At 39.0% G+C, this 15,419-nt stretch overlaps 1 protein-coding gene across 1 annotated transcript; it reads right to left on the minus strand.

Moving 5' to 3' along the window:
• Positions 1-303: 303 nt before the first annotated feature.
• Positions 304-14,936, minus strand: LOC135472771 (major facilitator superfamily domain-containing protein 8-like). The gene is given in 12 exon segments (XM_064752438.1): positions 304-1,619; positions 1,622-1,634; positions 2,028-2,254; positions 2,792-2,895; positions 3,413-3,547; positions 3,950-3,963; positions 3,965-4,050; positions 6,386-6,583; positions 8,429-8,542; positions 9,460-9,703; positions 12,793-12,940; positions 14,816-14,936. Coding segments are annotated over 12 exon segments (1,545 nt in total). The 5' UTR covers positions 14,884-14,936; the 3' UTR covers positions 304-1,425.
• Positions 14,937-15,419: the final 483 nt, after the last annotated feature.

The following is a 15,419-nucleotide window of genomic DNA, read 5'->3' on the forward strand; positions in this document are numbered from 1 at the left end:
GACAGACGACTTACCGAAGGCAAGTAAGGCTCCCCGCCAGAGCCATTATACTAATACGGGTCAACCAGTCGTTGCACTATCCCTTTCATGCTGAACGCCAAGCGAGGAAGTTACAACTTTTTCTTTTAAAGTCTTAGGTGTGACTCAATCCAAGACTGATCCTGGATCTACCGCCCCCGAAGCGGAGGCTCTACCAACTGTGCTATTCGGGCCGGTCGCTTTCATTTGGACGTACATGTACGAGCTAGTCAGGTCCTAGTGACCTCAATAAAGCAAAGAAATGCTTAAATACTTTTCACCTCTCAGTCTGCCTTCAGATGAACACATTTATTTCAAATTTGTATAAAAGTATAACATTTTATTCAATTAAAATAAAATAAGTATCCCTAGTATTCACCTAGGGATCCAAGGATTGTTCACATGTTTTTGTAAGTTATTCTTGTGATAACGTTTTTAACATAAAAACATTACATCACACAACATATACAACAATGGCAATAACACACTCTTGGGGTCGCTCATTTCATTAAGACCACACTCAAAAGTAGTTTATTTAAACACAGATAAGTCTTGAGTATTTTCTAACACCCTCTTTGTTAAGCTTCAAAGCTGATGAAATACAATATTTTATAGAACTCATTCCTTGTAATTCTAATTTCAAAGGAAAAAAATCCATTCATCCATGTATTTCTTTTGTTTGTTTTTTGGGGGGGGGAGGGGGGGAGGGAGGGAGGGGTTAGATCTATGACTAGTGAGTGGAGGTTGTATTGGCTAAACGGTTTCTTCATAAAGTGCTTTGTACAAGTGTGTGACCTGTGTGAAACTTGAACAATACTTTAATAAATAAAACAAACTTATTGTCACAGCTTCTGTTTGAAGACACCAAAAATGGGTGCACCTTGGGATGCAATCATTGCATAATCCTGTGCCATCACCAGTAAAGTTATATGTGGAAAGCACAGCAAAATTAAGGCAAGACTGAAAATATTGTAGATCTAAAAACACAATCCATATCAAACCCATGGATAATAGAAATGATTTTTTTTTGTTCATCTTGGTGAAAAACCTAGTGATTTTGAGGAAAAACAAATGGGGGAAAACAAACATACTGCTGAGCAAAATAGATCAATTTTAAGTTACCTTGCCTGCACAGAAGTATTAAAATGGACTTTCATATCTTATTATCTCCTGTAAATTCACACTAATTAACCAAATTAGATATCAATAAACTTCAGAAATATCTGAGATAAAACAAATGAATGTATAAATATATATAATATACAAATCTTTTGTAATTAATACAACAATATGCTTGAGACTATCACATTTATCATCCCGGGCAACATCAATATAGCTGGGCATACTAAAACCATGATTCCTTCTCATTTCACACAAATACACACAATCAACACATTCATTCTATTATCACCTTCGTTGCTCTAAAGAAAATGAGAATGAAAATGGAATGAGTTTTTTAAAGATAGTGATGAGAAATACCACTGTTATAACAATAAGTCCACACATAGAACTGAAAGTAATCCTGGGGCCCGAGCTTGCGTAAATCTGGCTGACAAAGATTGGACCCAGAGTCCTGGCCAAACTTCCAGCAGCTGTAAGAAACCCATCCATATGCCCTGTCAAGTGAGAAACAGAAAATACATATGCCCTGTCAAGAGAGAAACAAAACATACATCTGCTGTATGAAGTGAGAAAGGGAGAATACATATGCCCTGTCAAGTGAGAAACAGAAAATGCATGTGCTGTATGAAGTGACACCCCTTGGGATCATTCTAATAAGTTTTAATGGATTTTTAGGCATTCAAAATAATGTCAAAAACCTTTGGAAAACACAGTCTCAAAAATCGACCTTAGAAAATAATTCTTCCTTAAAGGCATTTCTTCAGAGGCACACAGTACTTTTACATACTTTAAACAAACTTTAAACTGTGAAAATTTGCGGGTACATCAGATCGACAAAATCAACAAATCACATGAGGTATGCCATGTAATATAAGCATCACACTTACCTGGGGTTTGGGGCCGAGTATTTTAGAGAAGAGTGTGTAAGACATGACATTACAAGTCGGGTACCCTATGGCAATGAGCAGCGTGCCCCCAAAGAACTGAGCCAGGTAGATCTTGGGAGTGTAGGCACACCAGCTGTACTCCCAGGGGCACCCTACCGGCTCCACTGTGGCATTGCTGGGGCTATCTGTCGTAATGTTAAAACTGTAGTTACCAGGTGGGTTAACCGCTGAAATGTGGAAAGAATTGATTTTATCAATCCTCATGAGCCATATTATATTTATTTATTTATTTGGTTTGAGTTTTATGCCATACTTGACAATATTTCACAGTATTTTATGGCGAGCGGAAAACAGGCAGAGCCCAAAACATCAGGAAATTGCTGAAGACCTTCCCATGCATGACCAGAGAAGAAGCCAGCCTAGCTGGTCAGAGGCCCCTGGGTCAAGTTATATTATAGTGCAATGTACTACTCACAATATAGTTTATATATGTATATATATTTAGGGGAAAGATTTGATACAACAACTGTAAATGAAGAGTATTTACAACACCCACAAAGGCTATGCAAGGTAGACAAGATCTCACTACAGATTTCAAGCTACTTCAGAGAATTTATGTCCCAAGCTAAATAAGTAAAAACTCTATGCGTGGATCAAGCTGGTTTTGACACTTCATCTGTGTGTCCACAGAATGAATTTGCCAATAAAATCTTATAAAAATGAGTTGAGGTGTCAGACATGTGGATTTATACGTCCATACTCACGAGCAAGAGACCGGTTGGGATAACTGTCACCCCAGGGAAGCCAGGTCAGGAAGCCACCCAGGCAAAAAACAAACCCACCCAGCAGCAGAAATCGCTCATTTACCCTGAAAACAAATGGAAAGATGCAGGGAAGGTGTAATTGATTTTGACCTATTAAAATTCCAAAGGCAACAATTTTTAATAGTTTGTAACTTGTATCATGTGATGATATGACTGAAGCACTAAGCACACTTTGTGTATTCTATGCAGTTTAATTACTCAGATTGAAGTGCTGCCTCACTAAAATGACATGAAGAGGAAAATGGACATGATTTCTCAGTTCTACCATACTACAGAGACACATGACCCATCAGTACTTTTAGCCTATTGTGTTTATACATGCACTGTAAAGCTGGAAGCTAGAAGTACTCAAATTACCTATTCTGAATCCACAAACAAACTGAGGATAAAACTCAAGTCTCTGTGGCAGACGTTTCTGGTCATCCTAGATAACAGAGCTATCTATTTTTATTTTTAGGACATGGCTGACTTCAAAAATATCTCGCATATAACACAAAATTCTGAACTGAGTTTCCCCTAGTATGTAAGTCACATCACAAAAATGTGCAACTAAGGACACACCTCTTAGCAATGACCTTGAGGACCATGAAAACGCCTATAGAGATGACCCCTGCCACAGCCAACACCACCCCATTGTATAATGTCGCCTTCTGTTTTGTCCAGTCAAACATGTCCATTGTTAACGGTGTCCCAATCCTGGTATGGAACAAACAGTAGAAAAACATACAAGAAATAACAGCTCAGGGAAAAAGAAGTGAAGTGAAGTGCCCCATGAGCTTTTCCCATAGGTGTGGAAAAAGAATTCTACAACATACAAAATGCACTTCATCCAGATTATTATTACGATTTCTTAATAATAAAAAGACTGAAACATGATTCTTATTATGTTGGTTTAATCAAAGAACACAATGACAGAATTTCAAAAAATTGTGATAATGACCTCATTTATGTTACAAACTTCACAGAAAGCCTTCTCTTTAGCAGAAAATGACAAAAACCAATGAAACGTATGCTGAAGGAGAATGATCATTTCTGAAGTAGTTTATTACATATACCAATGTAGATCATTTAAAATTTAAGATCTAAGTCAACACTTACGTCTCAAATACAGAAGAAGACAAAGAGAACGACAAAGAACAAGATGATTGAGCTGGCAACACCGCAGTAGTCTGGCTTATAGTCAAAGGCTGGCAAGGATGCTAGAATAAAAGCGATGCAAAATTATTAATACCAGTCCAGTGTGCAGTCAAAAACAGGAAATGCTGTGTACAGCAAGAGAAGCATTTTACAATACCAAAATAGTGTACAAGTATCTTGTAATAACAGACACGGAATGTGAAAGAAAGAGAGGCATACAGGTGTATCAATACCATGCAAGTCTCACTCTCAGTCATTGTACGAAGCCCTCTTAACATTGAGCACTAACTACCATGACAAGAAGCAATGTAGGCATTACAACGTCATGAGTGTCAAATGCTTGTAACATTAAGTGGGCTTTGTACAAGTGGGCCCTGCAATACTGTACAACCAAAGAGGGATAACACAACTTATACACTAGTGCTAATTTGTACCCATTCCTGCACTGGCCCTGATAGCACAGTTGGTAGAGCGTCCGCTTTGGGAGTGGTAGATCCAGGGTCGAGTTACACCTAAGATCTTAAAAGAGGAAGTTGCAGCTTCCTTGCTTGGCCTTCAGCATGAAGGGGATAGTGCAATGACTGGTTGATCCGTATCAGTATAATGGCTCAGGCAGGGCAGCTTACTTGCCTTCGTTAAGTCATCTCAGTCAAGCAGCACTAGACAAAAGAGCGGTGGAAATCCTTCCTGCAATAAGGAGGCACATTACATGCACTCTAAGGGTTCCTTCGTTGTCATATGACAATTGTTAAGTACGACGTGAAACCCCAAGCACTCACTCACTCATTCCAAATTCCTGTTCTACAAAGGGAGAATACTCTGCATTTCTGTTTTATCCATCAATGGTGGGAGTATGTATAAAGTTTAATATACACAGTCAATCTATAATCCTCCTTGTTCATTAATAATTAAGTGATCCAAGTGATACAAGCGATCATGTGTTCAATTATACAATTAAATAGTTTCTGAAAAAAACAACTGGTTGATGTCAAAGGTTCCTGCCTCAATTTTAATGGTATATCAAAACTACCATCACCATATGCTAGATTCAATAACAAGGGTATGTGGATGAGGTTGGGTGGGGGGGCTACTTTAGTGTAGTGTCCCCTCATGAATGTTAACACGTATAAGAAAAAAGTCTGGCCGCTGATTTCAAGCATCCATTTGATCATTTGATCCATTTGAATTACAAATTAAAATCCATTAAAGTAATTCCTGGATTTGGTGGTTAAACCAAACCACCATGAATCATGCCAAAAATGGATATAGACAAACTGCTCCCTCGAATTTAGGCGGATCAACTTACCGTGAAATCAGAATTAATGCAATGGTGTGGTGTCGCTAATTTTTTAATTTCTTTTTTTTTTTTTGCACCAGTATCAAAATGTTCACTGTCCGGTTGGTGCATTTAGCTGATAATACATTTACGAAAAAAACACTGACTGGTGGAGAGTTCGTCAGCGCAGAAAACAACTGTAAATCTCCTCACAGATTATGTTTTTTCAAATCACCAGGTGGCTTGCCTGCCTGAGCGGGGGAAATTTGGTTGAAAAACATTATCTAAGTTTGACCTACGATGACTTTACCAGAATCCTCCTTTGTGTTTCTTTTGAGCGACAGATTTATTGTCACCAGTCCAGCGATGTAGCAATGTATGGCCACCATCTTTGTGTTCTTACACATTGTCAAGGCAGATTAAGGTTTGTTCTCTTCAAAATACATTATTCCATAGAAAAGTAAAAATTCTTGACACACTTTCGTAGGTCTAAAGTTTGCCTTTCTCGAAGATACCAGACTCTCGATTTACACGTGATAATGTCCATTGTTTCAAGACTTCATTGCAAGACATGCAAGAATTATTATAACTGTTACTGTTTTATTAATCTGGGTAACTCTATCAACACAAGTACCTGAAATTCTTGTGTACCTTTTGTATCAAACCATACAACTGTCATCAGTCTAATTCAGAATTCTGTTTATTCAAACCATTACAAATTATCTCCCTTGTCAGGATTTGATTTTGCGCAGATTCGATTAGAACATGATATGAATATTTCAGGCCCTGATGAGCGTTATTTCATAGGAGCAGTGTAGGCCCATAGCCCAAGACCAATAATGTTCATTAAAATCCTGCTTAACCCTATCTGTGAAGTTACAGACGGACAGACGGACAGACAGTGACAGACAAATAAACACTGGCAAAAATATAATCTCCACAACAGAGGTAATAATGTCAAAGTATAGCATAAAGTAAATATAGATGTAAAGAAGACTGAAGGCTACCACGTATTTCAAGACTATTTTACTTCACCTGTCAAAGCTCTTGGTCTAAACTTACATGTACAGCTACTAATGAAGTCTGCAGGTATGTTATTGATGGTACATAGAGAGACCTACTGGAGGGCTGCTGAATACTGAAGTGGATGTCCTCATCATCATGAACTCTGTGTTCTCTGAAGACAAGGAACAGGAGCAGCACATTAACTCCGCCGCAGATGCCGCTGAGGAGCGCAGGCGCTGTGTACAGGTTCAGGTAGAATGCCTTACAGTGGACAGGACCCGGGTAACCAATGGGAACCATGGCTGTCTGGAAAACTAGAAACCAAAACACTTAAATGACTTGTATCAAATGGACAGCATCAGGGTAACCAATGGGAACCATGGCTGTCTGGAAAACTAGAAACCAAAACACTTAAATGACTTCTATCAAACGGACAGAATCAGGGTAACCAATAGGAACCATGGCTGTCTGGAAAACTAGAAACCAAACACTTAAATGACTTCTATCACATGGACAGCATCAGGGTAACCAATGGGAACCATGGCTGTCTGGAAAACTAGAAACCAAAACACTTAAATGACTTGTATCAAATGGACAGCATCAGGGCAACCAATGGGAACCATGGCTGTCTGGAAAACTAGAAACCAAAACACAAATGACATCTATCAAATGGACAGGATCAGGGTAGCCAATGGGAACCATGGCTGTCTGGAAAACTAGAAACCAAAACACTTAAATGACTTGTATCAAATGGACAGCATCAGGGTAACCAATAGGAACCATGGATGCCTGGAAAACTAAAAACCAAAACACTTAAATGACTTCTATCAAATGGACAGGACTAGGGTAACCAATGAGAACCATGGCTGTCTGGGAAACTAAAAACCAAAACACTTAAATGACTTCTATCAAATGGACAGCATCAGGGTAACCAATGGGAACCATGGCTGTCTGGGAAACTAGAAACTCAAACTCTTAAATGACTTACAGTTACACAGAATTTTTCTTTATTTAATTATTTATTTAATTGGTGTTTTACTCAAGTATTTTCAAGAACATTCTCGCCTATGACAGAAGCCAGCATTATGGTGGGAGGAAACTAGGCAAGCCCAGGGGAAACTCAAGACCATCCTGGATCATTGCCATGGAGCCTCCTCCCAGAATTTTTTAACTAACTAATCTCTCTGCTCCACAAAATTGATTAAAAACTACATGAAACTTTACGTGATAAACAGTAAATAATATTAACTTCACGATTCATTGCCAGCTAATACAACTATGCTGCAGTTCGTACATCAAGGCAATTAGATCATGAAAACCGGCTCATAAATATAGGAGATTTACTCTGTACATGTACGTTAAATTTAACTGAAAGAAGAGGATTCTAACGGCAATGTCAGAAAGCTAGCTTTCAAATGGCAGATTTAATTATGTTATTCAAGAATACATTTCATACTTGGTGCTACACATTCTTTGACGGATTTCCCAAGGAGTCACTAGTCAAGATTGTCAGAATATATTTCATGTAGATTTTATATCGCAGTCTCCAAGTTCAGGTCCTGCTGGCTTCCTCTCCTGCCATATGTGGGAAGGTCTGCCAGCAGCCTGAGGATTATCGTGCATTTCCCCAGGGCTCTGCCCTGGTTTAATCCTGCGATAATGCTCGTCGCCGTCAAGTAAGCGAAATATTCTTGAGTATGGCGCAAAGCACCAATCAAATAAATAAATATACCAGTCTCATTCATAAAACATTAATGTGAAATCAGGTGTGATATGGTACATATTTGTTGAGTCACATAAATATTTCCTGAACTGAACAATTACATGTAGCAAAATCAGCAAAAATCAATTGTATGTTGGTGTCTGCATTTATATATTCAGACCTTCCCACGTTCTGGCCGTTGGTGTCTGTAAGAAGGGCATGTAACCTAAGAAACCCAAACCTGCAACAGTTGTGACTTCCACCAGATCCCCTTTTAGGATTTCGTGCTATCTTACATCCAGGACCCTCATTAATGGACCATGTTAAAAGACAGGAGGCCCATGATAAAAGATACATATGTAGAATGTCAAAATTTTGACAGACCAACCGATTGAACAATCGACTTATACAGCTTTGTAAATAGAACATAATACACATGATACAGAGGACGTCTTACTTGGTCCTATGATGAAGCCAACTGCCTGAAAAGCGCTCATATTTGCCATGGCCGTTATTCTCTCCTTTATAGTTGTAGCTCCAGAGACATACGACCTGACAACCGCCACATTACCTACAGGTAAAAGAGAGAGACTACAGATGTTTTGTAGAAAACCGACACATTTTTGTTTGTTTTCAACATTTTTTTTTACTCCTATGTATTTGTATGTTCATGTATGCTTTGGGTACAACGTCATACTTAAGGACTTTTCAGTCATATGACAATGAGGAGTCATTGGGTGCGTGTGCATGTAATGTCTTTTTGTTCCATAACACCAAAGTGCTACCACTTAAGTATCATGCTGAAGACACCGGACATGACCCCCCCACCCAGTCACATTTTACTTACACCAGGCCAACCAGTTACGTTTCTGTGGTCTAGCCCCTCATTGCTGGGCGCTAAGCGAAGAACCAGCAAGTACCATTTTAAAAGTCTTTGCTATGACCCAACCCTTGTTTGATCACAGTGTCTCTCAACTTTGAGGCAGACACTCTAACCATTAGGTCACCGAAGCAGTCTCAGTCATAGGAAAAAGATGTTTCCTTATAGCCTCCTTGTAGCTTCTACCTTGAAACATTTATAATGCTGCCTCACTGAAACATAAGGCTGAAGACACCTGATACAAAATGCCAATGGCAAATACAGCGAGTATCCTTTGAGATCTGCCAGTCCTCCTCGATATTAGCTTGTCCTTAAATAAAGGAACATGATCAGAATCTTCTGCGATTCATTTTCATCTAAATGTATGGTGAAAGCCATATTATTAGATTAATGTTTGCTTTAGTTAATAAGTGTGGGTACCTTCACTGGTGTCTGATTTAAATGCTGATAAACTATAGTCACACCAGTTGTTTTTAACATTTATACGAACCTCAAATCAGCGGAGTAGTATTACCTTTGATCTCTGTAAAACTGCTTGTTTTTAGGGAAGTTTCATAATACATTTCATTTCATTTACATTAGAAAGCAACAACCCACCTGTGACTTACCTGCACCAAACCCAATGAAAAACCTGGCGACTAAGAGACAGTAACGTCTGTAGTCGGGGATACTCTCTATATAGATGTACATGATATTAGCCAGGATGTTGATGCCAAGGGAGACAACCAGTGGCTGACGGCTGTTCATCTGACAGTTTGCCCACCAACCAAAGAAAGGGGAGGCAATCAGCTGACCCAGGCTGTATGCAGCAACGACCCAGCCCAGAAAGTCTGCATTAGCATCTTTATCCAACTGTGAGGAATTGAGAAAATCAGATAGTTTATCATATGGTCAATATCCAGTCTGCTTGCATCGCAAATTAGTACTTACACTGTTACTTACTGCTCATATCAGGGGCCTCGAGGCTCAGTTGGTTAGCGCGTTAAGCACAGCGGAATGACCCAGGAGTCTCTCACCAATGCGGTCGCTGTGAGTTCAAGTCCAGCACATGCTGGCTTCCTCTCTGGCCATACGTGGGAAGGTCTGGCAGCAACCTGCGGATGGTCGTGGGTTTCCCCCGGGCTCTACCCGGTTTCCACCCACCATAATGCTGGCCGCCGTCGTATAAGTGAAATATTCTTGAGTATGGCGTAAAACACCAATCAAATAAATAAATAAACTTGCTGCTCACAGCGATTATGCGATCATACAAACTCATTACCACAGAACACAAACCGTGTACATCATGCATTGTGTGTTTAAGGTGAGTCTCCCTTGTTAGAAGCCCCACCCTTATATGCTCAAGGCACCATGAATGTCATGAGCCTAACCCTTCATTGGTTAAATAGATATTTGGGAATTGTCTGGTAACAAGTTTTGGGGAGTGCCTCAATTTCCCCTCTGTAGTGTAGTGTATGTTATGTGGGGTGTATGTGACTGGTGGAGAGCCTCTCCTGGTTTGACCAGTGGACAGTGAATGCACGTCTGCAGTTCTGTGCCTAGGTATGAGCGGAGGACAGTTCTAGAATTGCATCCAAGACTGTTGGACCCTTTTGGAAGATACGAACATGTTACACTGGCAGAATGGTTCTGGAGTAAACTGGGCTTCTTAGGTAAATTAGGTACATGAGTACTAATAACAGTACATATGGTAAGTGAATGAATGAATATATCTAGTTCTGTGGCACCATAGCTCCATAACTCAAATATCAGTAGTATCGTATAAAAGTGTTAAATTCTATGGGCTGTATTTAGTGGTGAGTACGCTGAATAATGAGGTGTGGACATGTTGTCCTGTAATCAGTTTGGTGATAAGCTGTGTGTTATCTGTATAAGGTAAATTTTGAAACATTAAAACAAATGTCTCCTAGACTATGAATTTAAATAGACATTATGTGTAAAGTGGTAAAATGACTGAGCATTTGCACATTTTGTAGTTTGCGAATAGTATGTGGTTTATTAGGGCTGGAAGCCGTATTGCTTTAGTTAGGATTATTATGGCCTCAAGCCTCTGTCTGGAAGCCCTATTGTTTTTATTAGGATTATCATTATTCTTCACAAAAGTGTGTCAAATATTTAGCAAAAACTGTCAGGCAGAAATTCATGAAACTTCAGTGTGTTGTAGGGGTGCACCTTTACTTTTGGGCTGATTCAGTCAAATTTTCAATTCAATTTGATTTTTATACAAATTAGTCTTTGGCTAACCAATGAAAATAGCTTAAAGCTAGGCTTATTCTAATAACCACTTTAAAGAACTGCAGTGTGGGAAATGAAATGCAGGAAATAGTCTACATGATTCAGTTTTGAACGCTGATCCAAACTATGCAATTTTTGCAAAACCAGAATGCTGACCCCAAAACCAGAAGTTGATATATCTCCTTAACCAATGACGCAAGAGACTCAGTCTTAAGGCCTAATGTCATTTTAAGGCAAGGAAGCAAATTCTGCGTAACAAGAAGTGATGTCAGCACACCAGAAGTAGGACATGCCAAAAAATATTCGCCAGTTTTGCAAGTTTTAAAATTTAAAAACTTCTGCACCTAAAACAGCGTGGTAACAATTTGTGACACTTTAGTAGGTAGTAGCCCTGGGGATTGTCTTTTGTGAGTAAACTTTGCTTGTTCTCATTCACATGACCTAGCCGCCATATTGAGTTTATAAACTTTTGGGAGTCATTTTCTTCAGAACCCAAAGTCCCATTGACTTGAAATTTAACGCATGTAACAACCGTTAGATTATTTTAACTGAAAAAGAATGCAATTTATAAGCAATTAACAGAAACAGAAGTGACGTCATGTGAAGATAAAAAAAATCAGATTCTAGCATTTTAAATATTCTACCCGACGTAGTCTGACGTCCTAATCATGAATCTGTCTTCTTTTTTCCTATCCTGTGATGCATACTTTTGTTGTAAATTACGATCACAGTGCAAAAAAGCACAATCCTACCCCCCTCCTCCTCTCCCCATTTGCAGGTCACATGAGAGAAAACTGTTACAGCTGTAAATCTCAAAACTGCTCAGTGGAAAGGGCTATACATGTGCTTTATGTATGCCGAAACTTGTTTAAGTACGTTAATAGACAGGGGACTTGCAGGCCTTCCAAAACTTTTCAAAGGCAGATTTGCTACATCTGAGACATGCTAATTTCAGGCTGTTATATTTGATGTGTGTTTGTGTTTCCTACTTAACCATCATCTCTCAAACACCCACCAAAATAAAGTACATCCCTACGATAACTAATTTTTCACCAGCTAACCACTCTACTGTATAAACTGTAGTACACAAGGGTGATTAACTGGTGAAAAATCTGAAAGTCATACATGATATACTGGTAATCCCATAAAATTTCAGATGATATTTCTCCAACTAGGTACCAGTGAGGTCAGTTGATGAAATATTCCACAAAATTATAATTTATTTATTTACTCATTTATTTCATTGGTGTTTTACGTCATGCTCTAGAATACTTCACTTATATGACAGTGGCCAGCATTATGGTGCGAGGAAACTGGTCACAGCCCTGGGGAAACCCACGACCATCTGTAGGTTGCTGGCAGCACTTCCCACGTAAGGCCGGAGAGGAAGCCAGCATGAGCTGGACTTGAACTCACAGCAACCGCATTGGTGACAAACTCCAGGGTCATTACGCTGCGCTAGCCCTACCAACTAAGCCACGGACCCCCCAGGAAATTATAGGTAAATTGTAAATAAAGGTATAGGTAATAAATAGGGTGCCCATATTCTGAATGAGCCTCTGAATTACATTCACATAGATATGTTTATACCAGTATCACATGATCAATACCTTTCCCTGAACTTACTGATAATTAACGGATCACGAAATTCAGATGTCTTTACCATCTTGATATTAGGCCCTCACACATGAACTTACAGGACTTACCACTTGCAGATAAGGCCACAGTGAGGACATGCAGATGGAGAAGCTGACACTGCTCAGGAACATGGTGAGATACATTACCCGAATGGACCACCATCGGCTCTTGTACACACTAGGGGGTTCCACCACTGTACTCGGCACACCCACAGGGCTGCTCAACAACAACAAAATCCTGGCATTAGTATATGTAGTAAAATGTTACTGTCACAACATAGGTCTGTATTTCCTGGGCAAGGTCGACTCGGGTCCATGACAAATTGACCATGGTCCAATAGCCTACACACCTTTCATCTGAATTGCCTGGAAAGCAAGGTTCCCAATGAACTGTTGATCTGAACACTATACCACATGGTATGATGGTCAACCATTCACTTCCAGACCATTCTTCTGTGGACTGTGGATCTAGAAATACGTTAAGAAATACAGCAACTTTTTTACAATGTTACTTTGATTCTACTTCATTACAAGACAATTAGGGTCTAGTAATCTTGTATTCTGGCTTTTTTAAGTCAAAATCCTGCAAAAGTCACTTAACATGTACAAAACTTTGTACTTTCTTTCTTTAATATATTTGTAAATGAAATCACTTTAGCATCAGTTTAGGAATGTTGCAGGAAGTTATGTAAATGCTCTCACTAATAAGATCATTCGGAGTTACATCCCTTGTATTATGACACACTTGAATAAACATCGTGTATGTCTTAAAACTTACACTGAAACTGCGATAAAAGTGTAATTAGCCGTCCATGTTGTTCTCCGGCATACTCCGAATTCTTCAAGTACATACTTGCCGATTTAATCTAATCCATTGTGTAATCCATATACATTCCTAGATGAATATTTTGACATCTTCATGTAATGTCAACCAAATGTTTTTTTAGTTGTGAACAACACCTGATTTGATTACCACATTCAGCTGCTTGTTGCTGCACTTACCCACGATACAGTAAGTTTGTAAGCGAATTAAGAGTGATTTAATGCTACAGGGTTAGGAACAATGGCACCAGGGTGCAACGTGTACTTGTGTTCTACAAGTAAGTGGTAAATAATGATTTGTTGTGAATTTCAGAATCATATCTGCATTATTAGGGTTCGCATTCCCCATTCATGTAACTATGGAATAGATACTTGGTGAGACTGAGAAATGCTATCATCAATAACTGTTCCTGTTATGCCATACCCAGCATATGTAATGGTTGATCCATATATGGTTATACACATACTAGTCATTGTAATTACACCGTCTTAATCTTTTTGAAAATAGCCATTACACTTGTTATGTATGCTATGGTGTGTCCAGATTGCCGATTTAAATTGTCTGTAACGTTAACACTGAGTGTCAGTCATGAATCGTCATTTAACCTACTGTAATTCTACAACCATTTCACATGTTTGCAAGGTGTTTATTTAATCAATTGTTTCTGTTTCTACAGGCCATGATTGTCAACCTCTTATTCTGTACCATCATTTATTAATCTTCAACAAAAAGAATAAAGTGTACATATGTCCCAAATTTCCTTGGGTACATGTTTACTGTGCTGCAATAACCCACCTTCCCTGGGCCAGGCTACAGGATGTGTCACATGAATCAGTACAATATACAAGTTTTTAGTAATACCAATGTGCTAGTGATACAAATGCATATCTGTGAGGGTCTGGCATGCTCAAGGCAGAACACATGGATCTTAAACCTCATGTCATGGAGTCGTGTGATCCATCATAAAAACCTGTCATAACTGACCATTCATTAACATACAAGTAAACAAACACATAACAGGAGGGGAGGAGAACTGTGTACTTCAATAAAGTTTTATAACAGGTGACGTTTTGACAATGCACTAGCTCTTTGTAGCAGTTAATGACTGAAGTACCGCCAACTTTCTTTAGTGATTTTTACAAGTTTGGAGTTAGTTAGTTCTGTTAAATTAAACGTTGAGGCCTATTTTCAATAACGTTACATGAATAACGTAACGATCTTGTAATCCCAGTTGCACACTGAGAAGGTACAAGACCACCACAGGCTTACCCATCGGTAACTGGGGGAATTGTTTTCAGCAAAGGGCTGCGTTCATCATCGATAAAATCGTGAGGCATCTTCAACCGTTAGATCAGACACATTTACGGAAGAAATTTAGACCACTGTCAACTGCCCCCGGCCATGTTCATCACGCGTGACGTACTGCTTACAGAGTCACTTTGCTGACAACCACAGCGTAGAAATACCTATGGAATAAAAAGAAAAAAAAACCTGATCCAAAAATCTTGTAGTTATTAAGTTGACATCAATATATTACATCAACAGATATCACTACCAGTACATAATATCAAATGTGTTTTAATTTACAAATACATAATGTTTTTAAGACTTTTATTCGCAAACTCCTGACAGCTACAAAGTGTGCGCGTAGTCACATGATCAACATGACCCAAACCCTGAACTGTCATATCACAGTCCCAGTCCACACTGACTTGCACCATGTGCCAACACCGACTAAATTACAATGCCTATTTAATCGACAAATAAAACAGCGCAACTTATCGCTTCATTCATGAGAAAACCGAGTCCCTTACGGCCATTTAAAAACTTTATGTTGGTGTTGTTGCTGCTGTTGATTATTTAGCTAAGGGGC

The sequence above is a fragment of the Liolophura sinensis genome, chromosome 8 (assembly GCF_032854445.1).
Source record: "Liolophura sinensis isolate JHLJ2023 chromosome 8, CUHK_Ljap_v2, whole genome shotgun sequence".
Taxonomy (NCBI): Eukaryota; Metazoa; Mollusca; class Polyplacophora; order Chitonida; family Chitonidae; genus Liolophura; species Liolophura sinensis.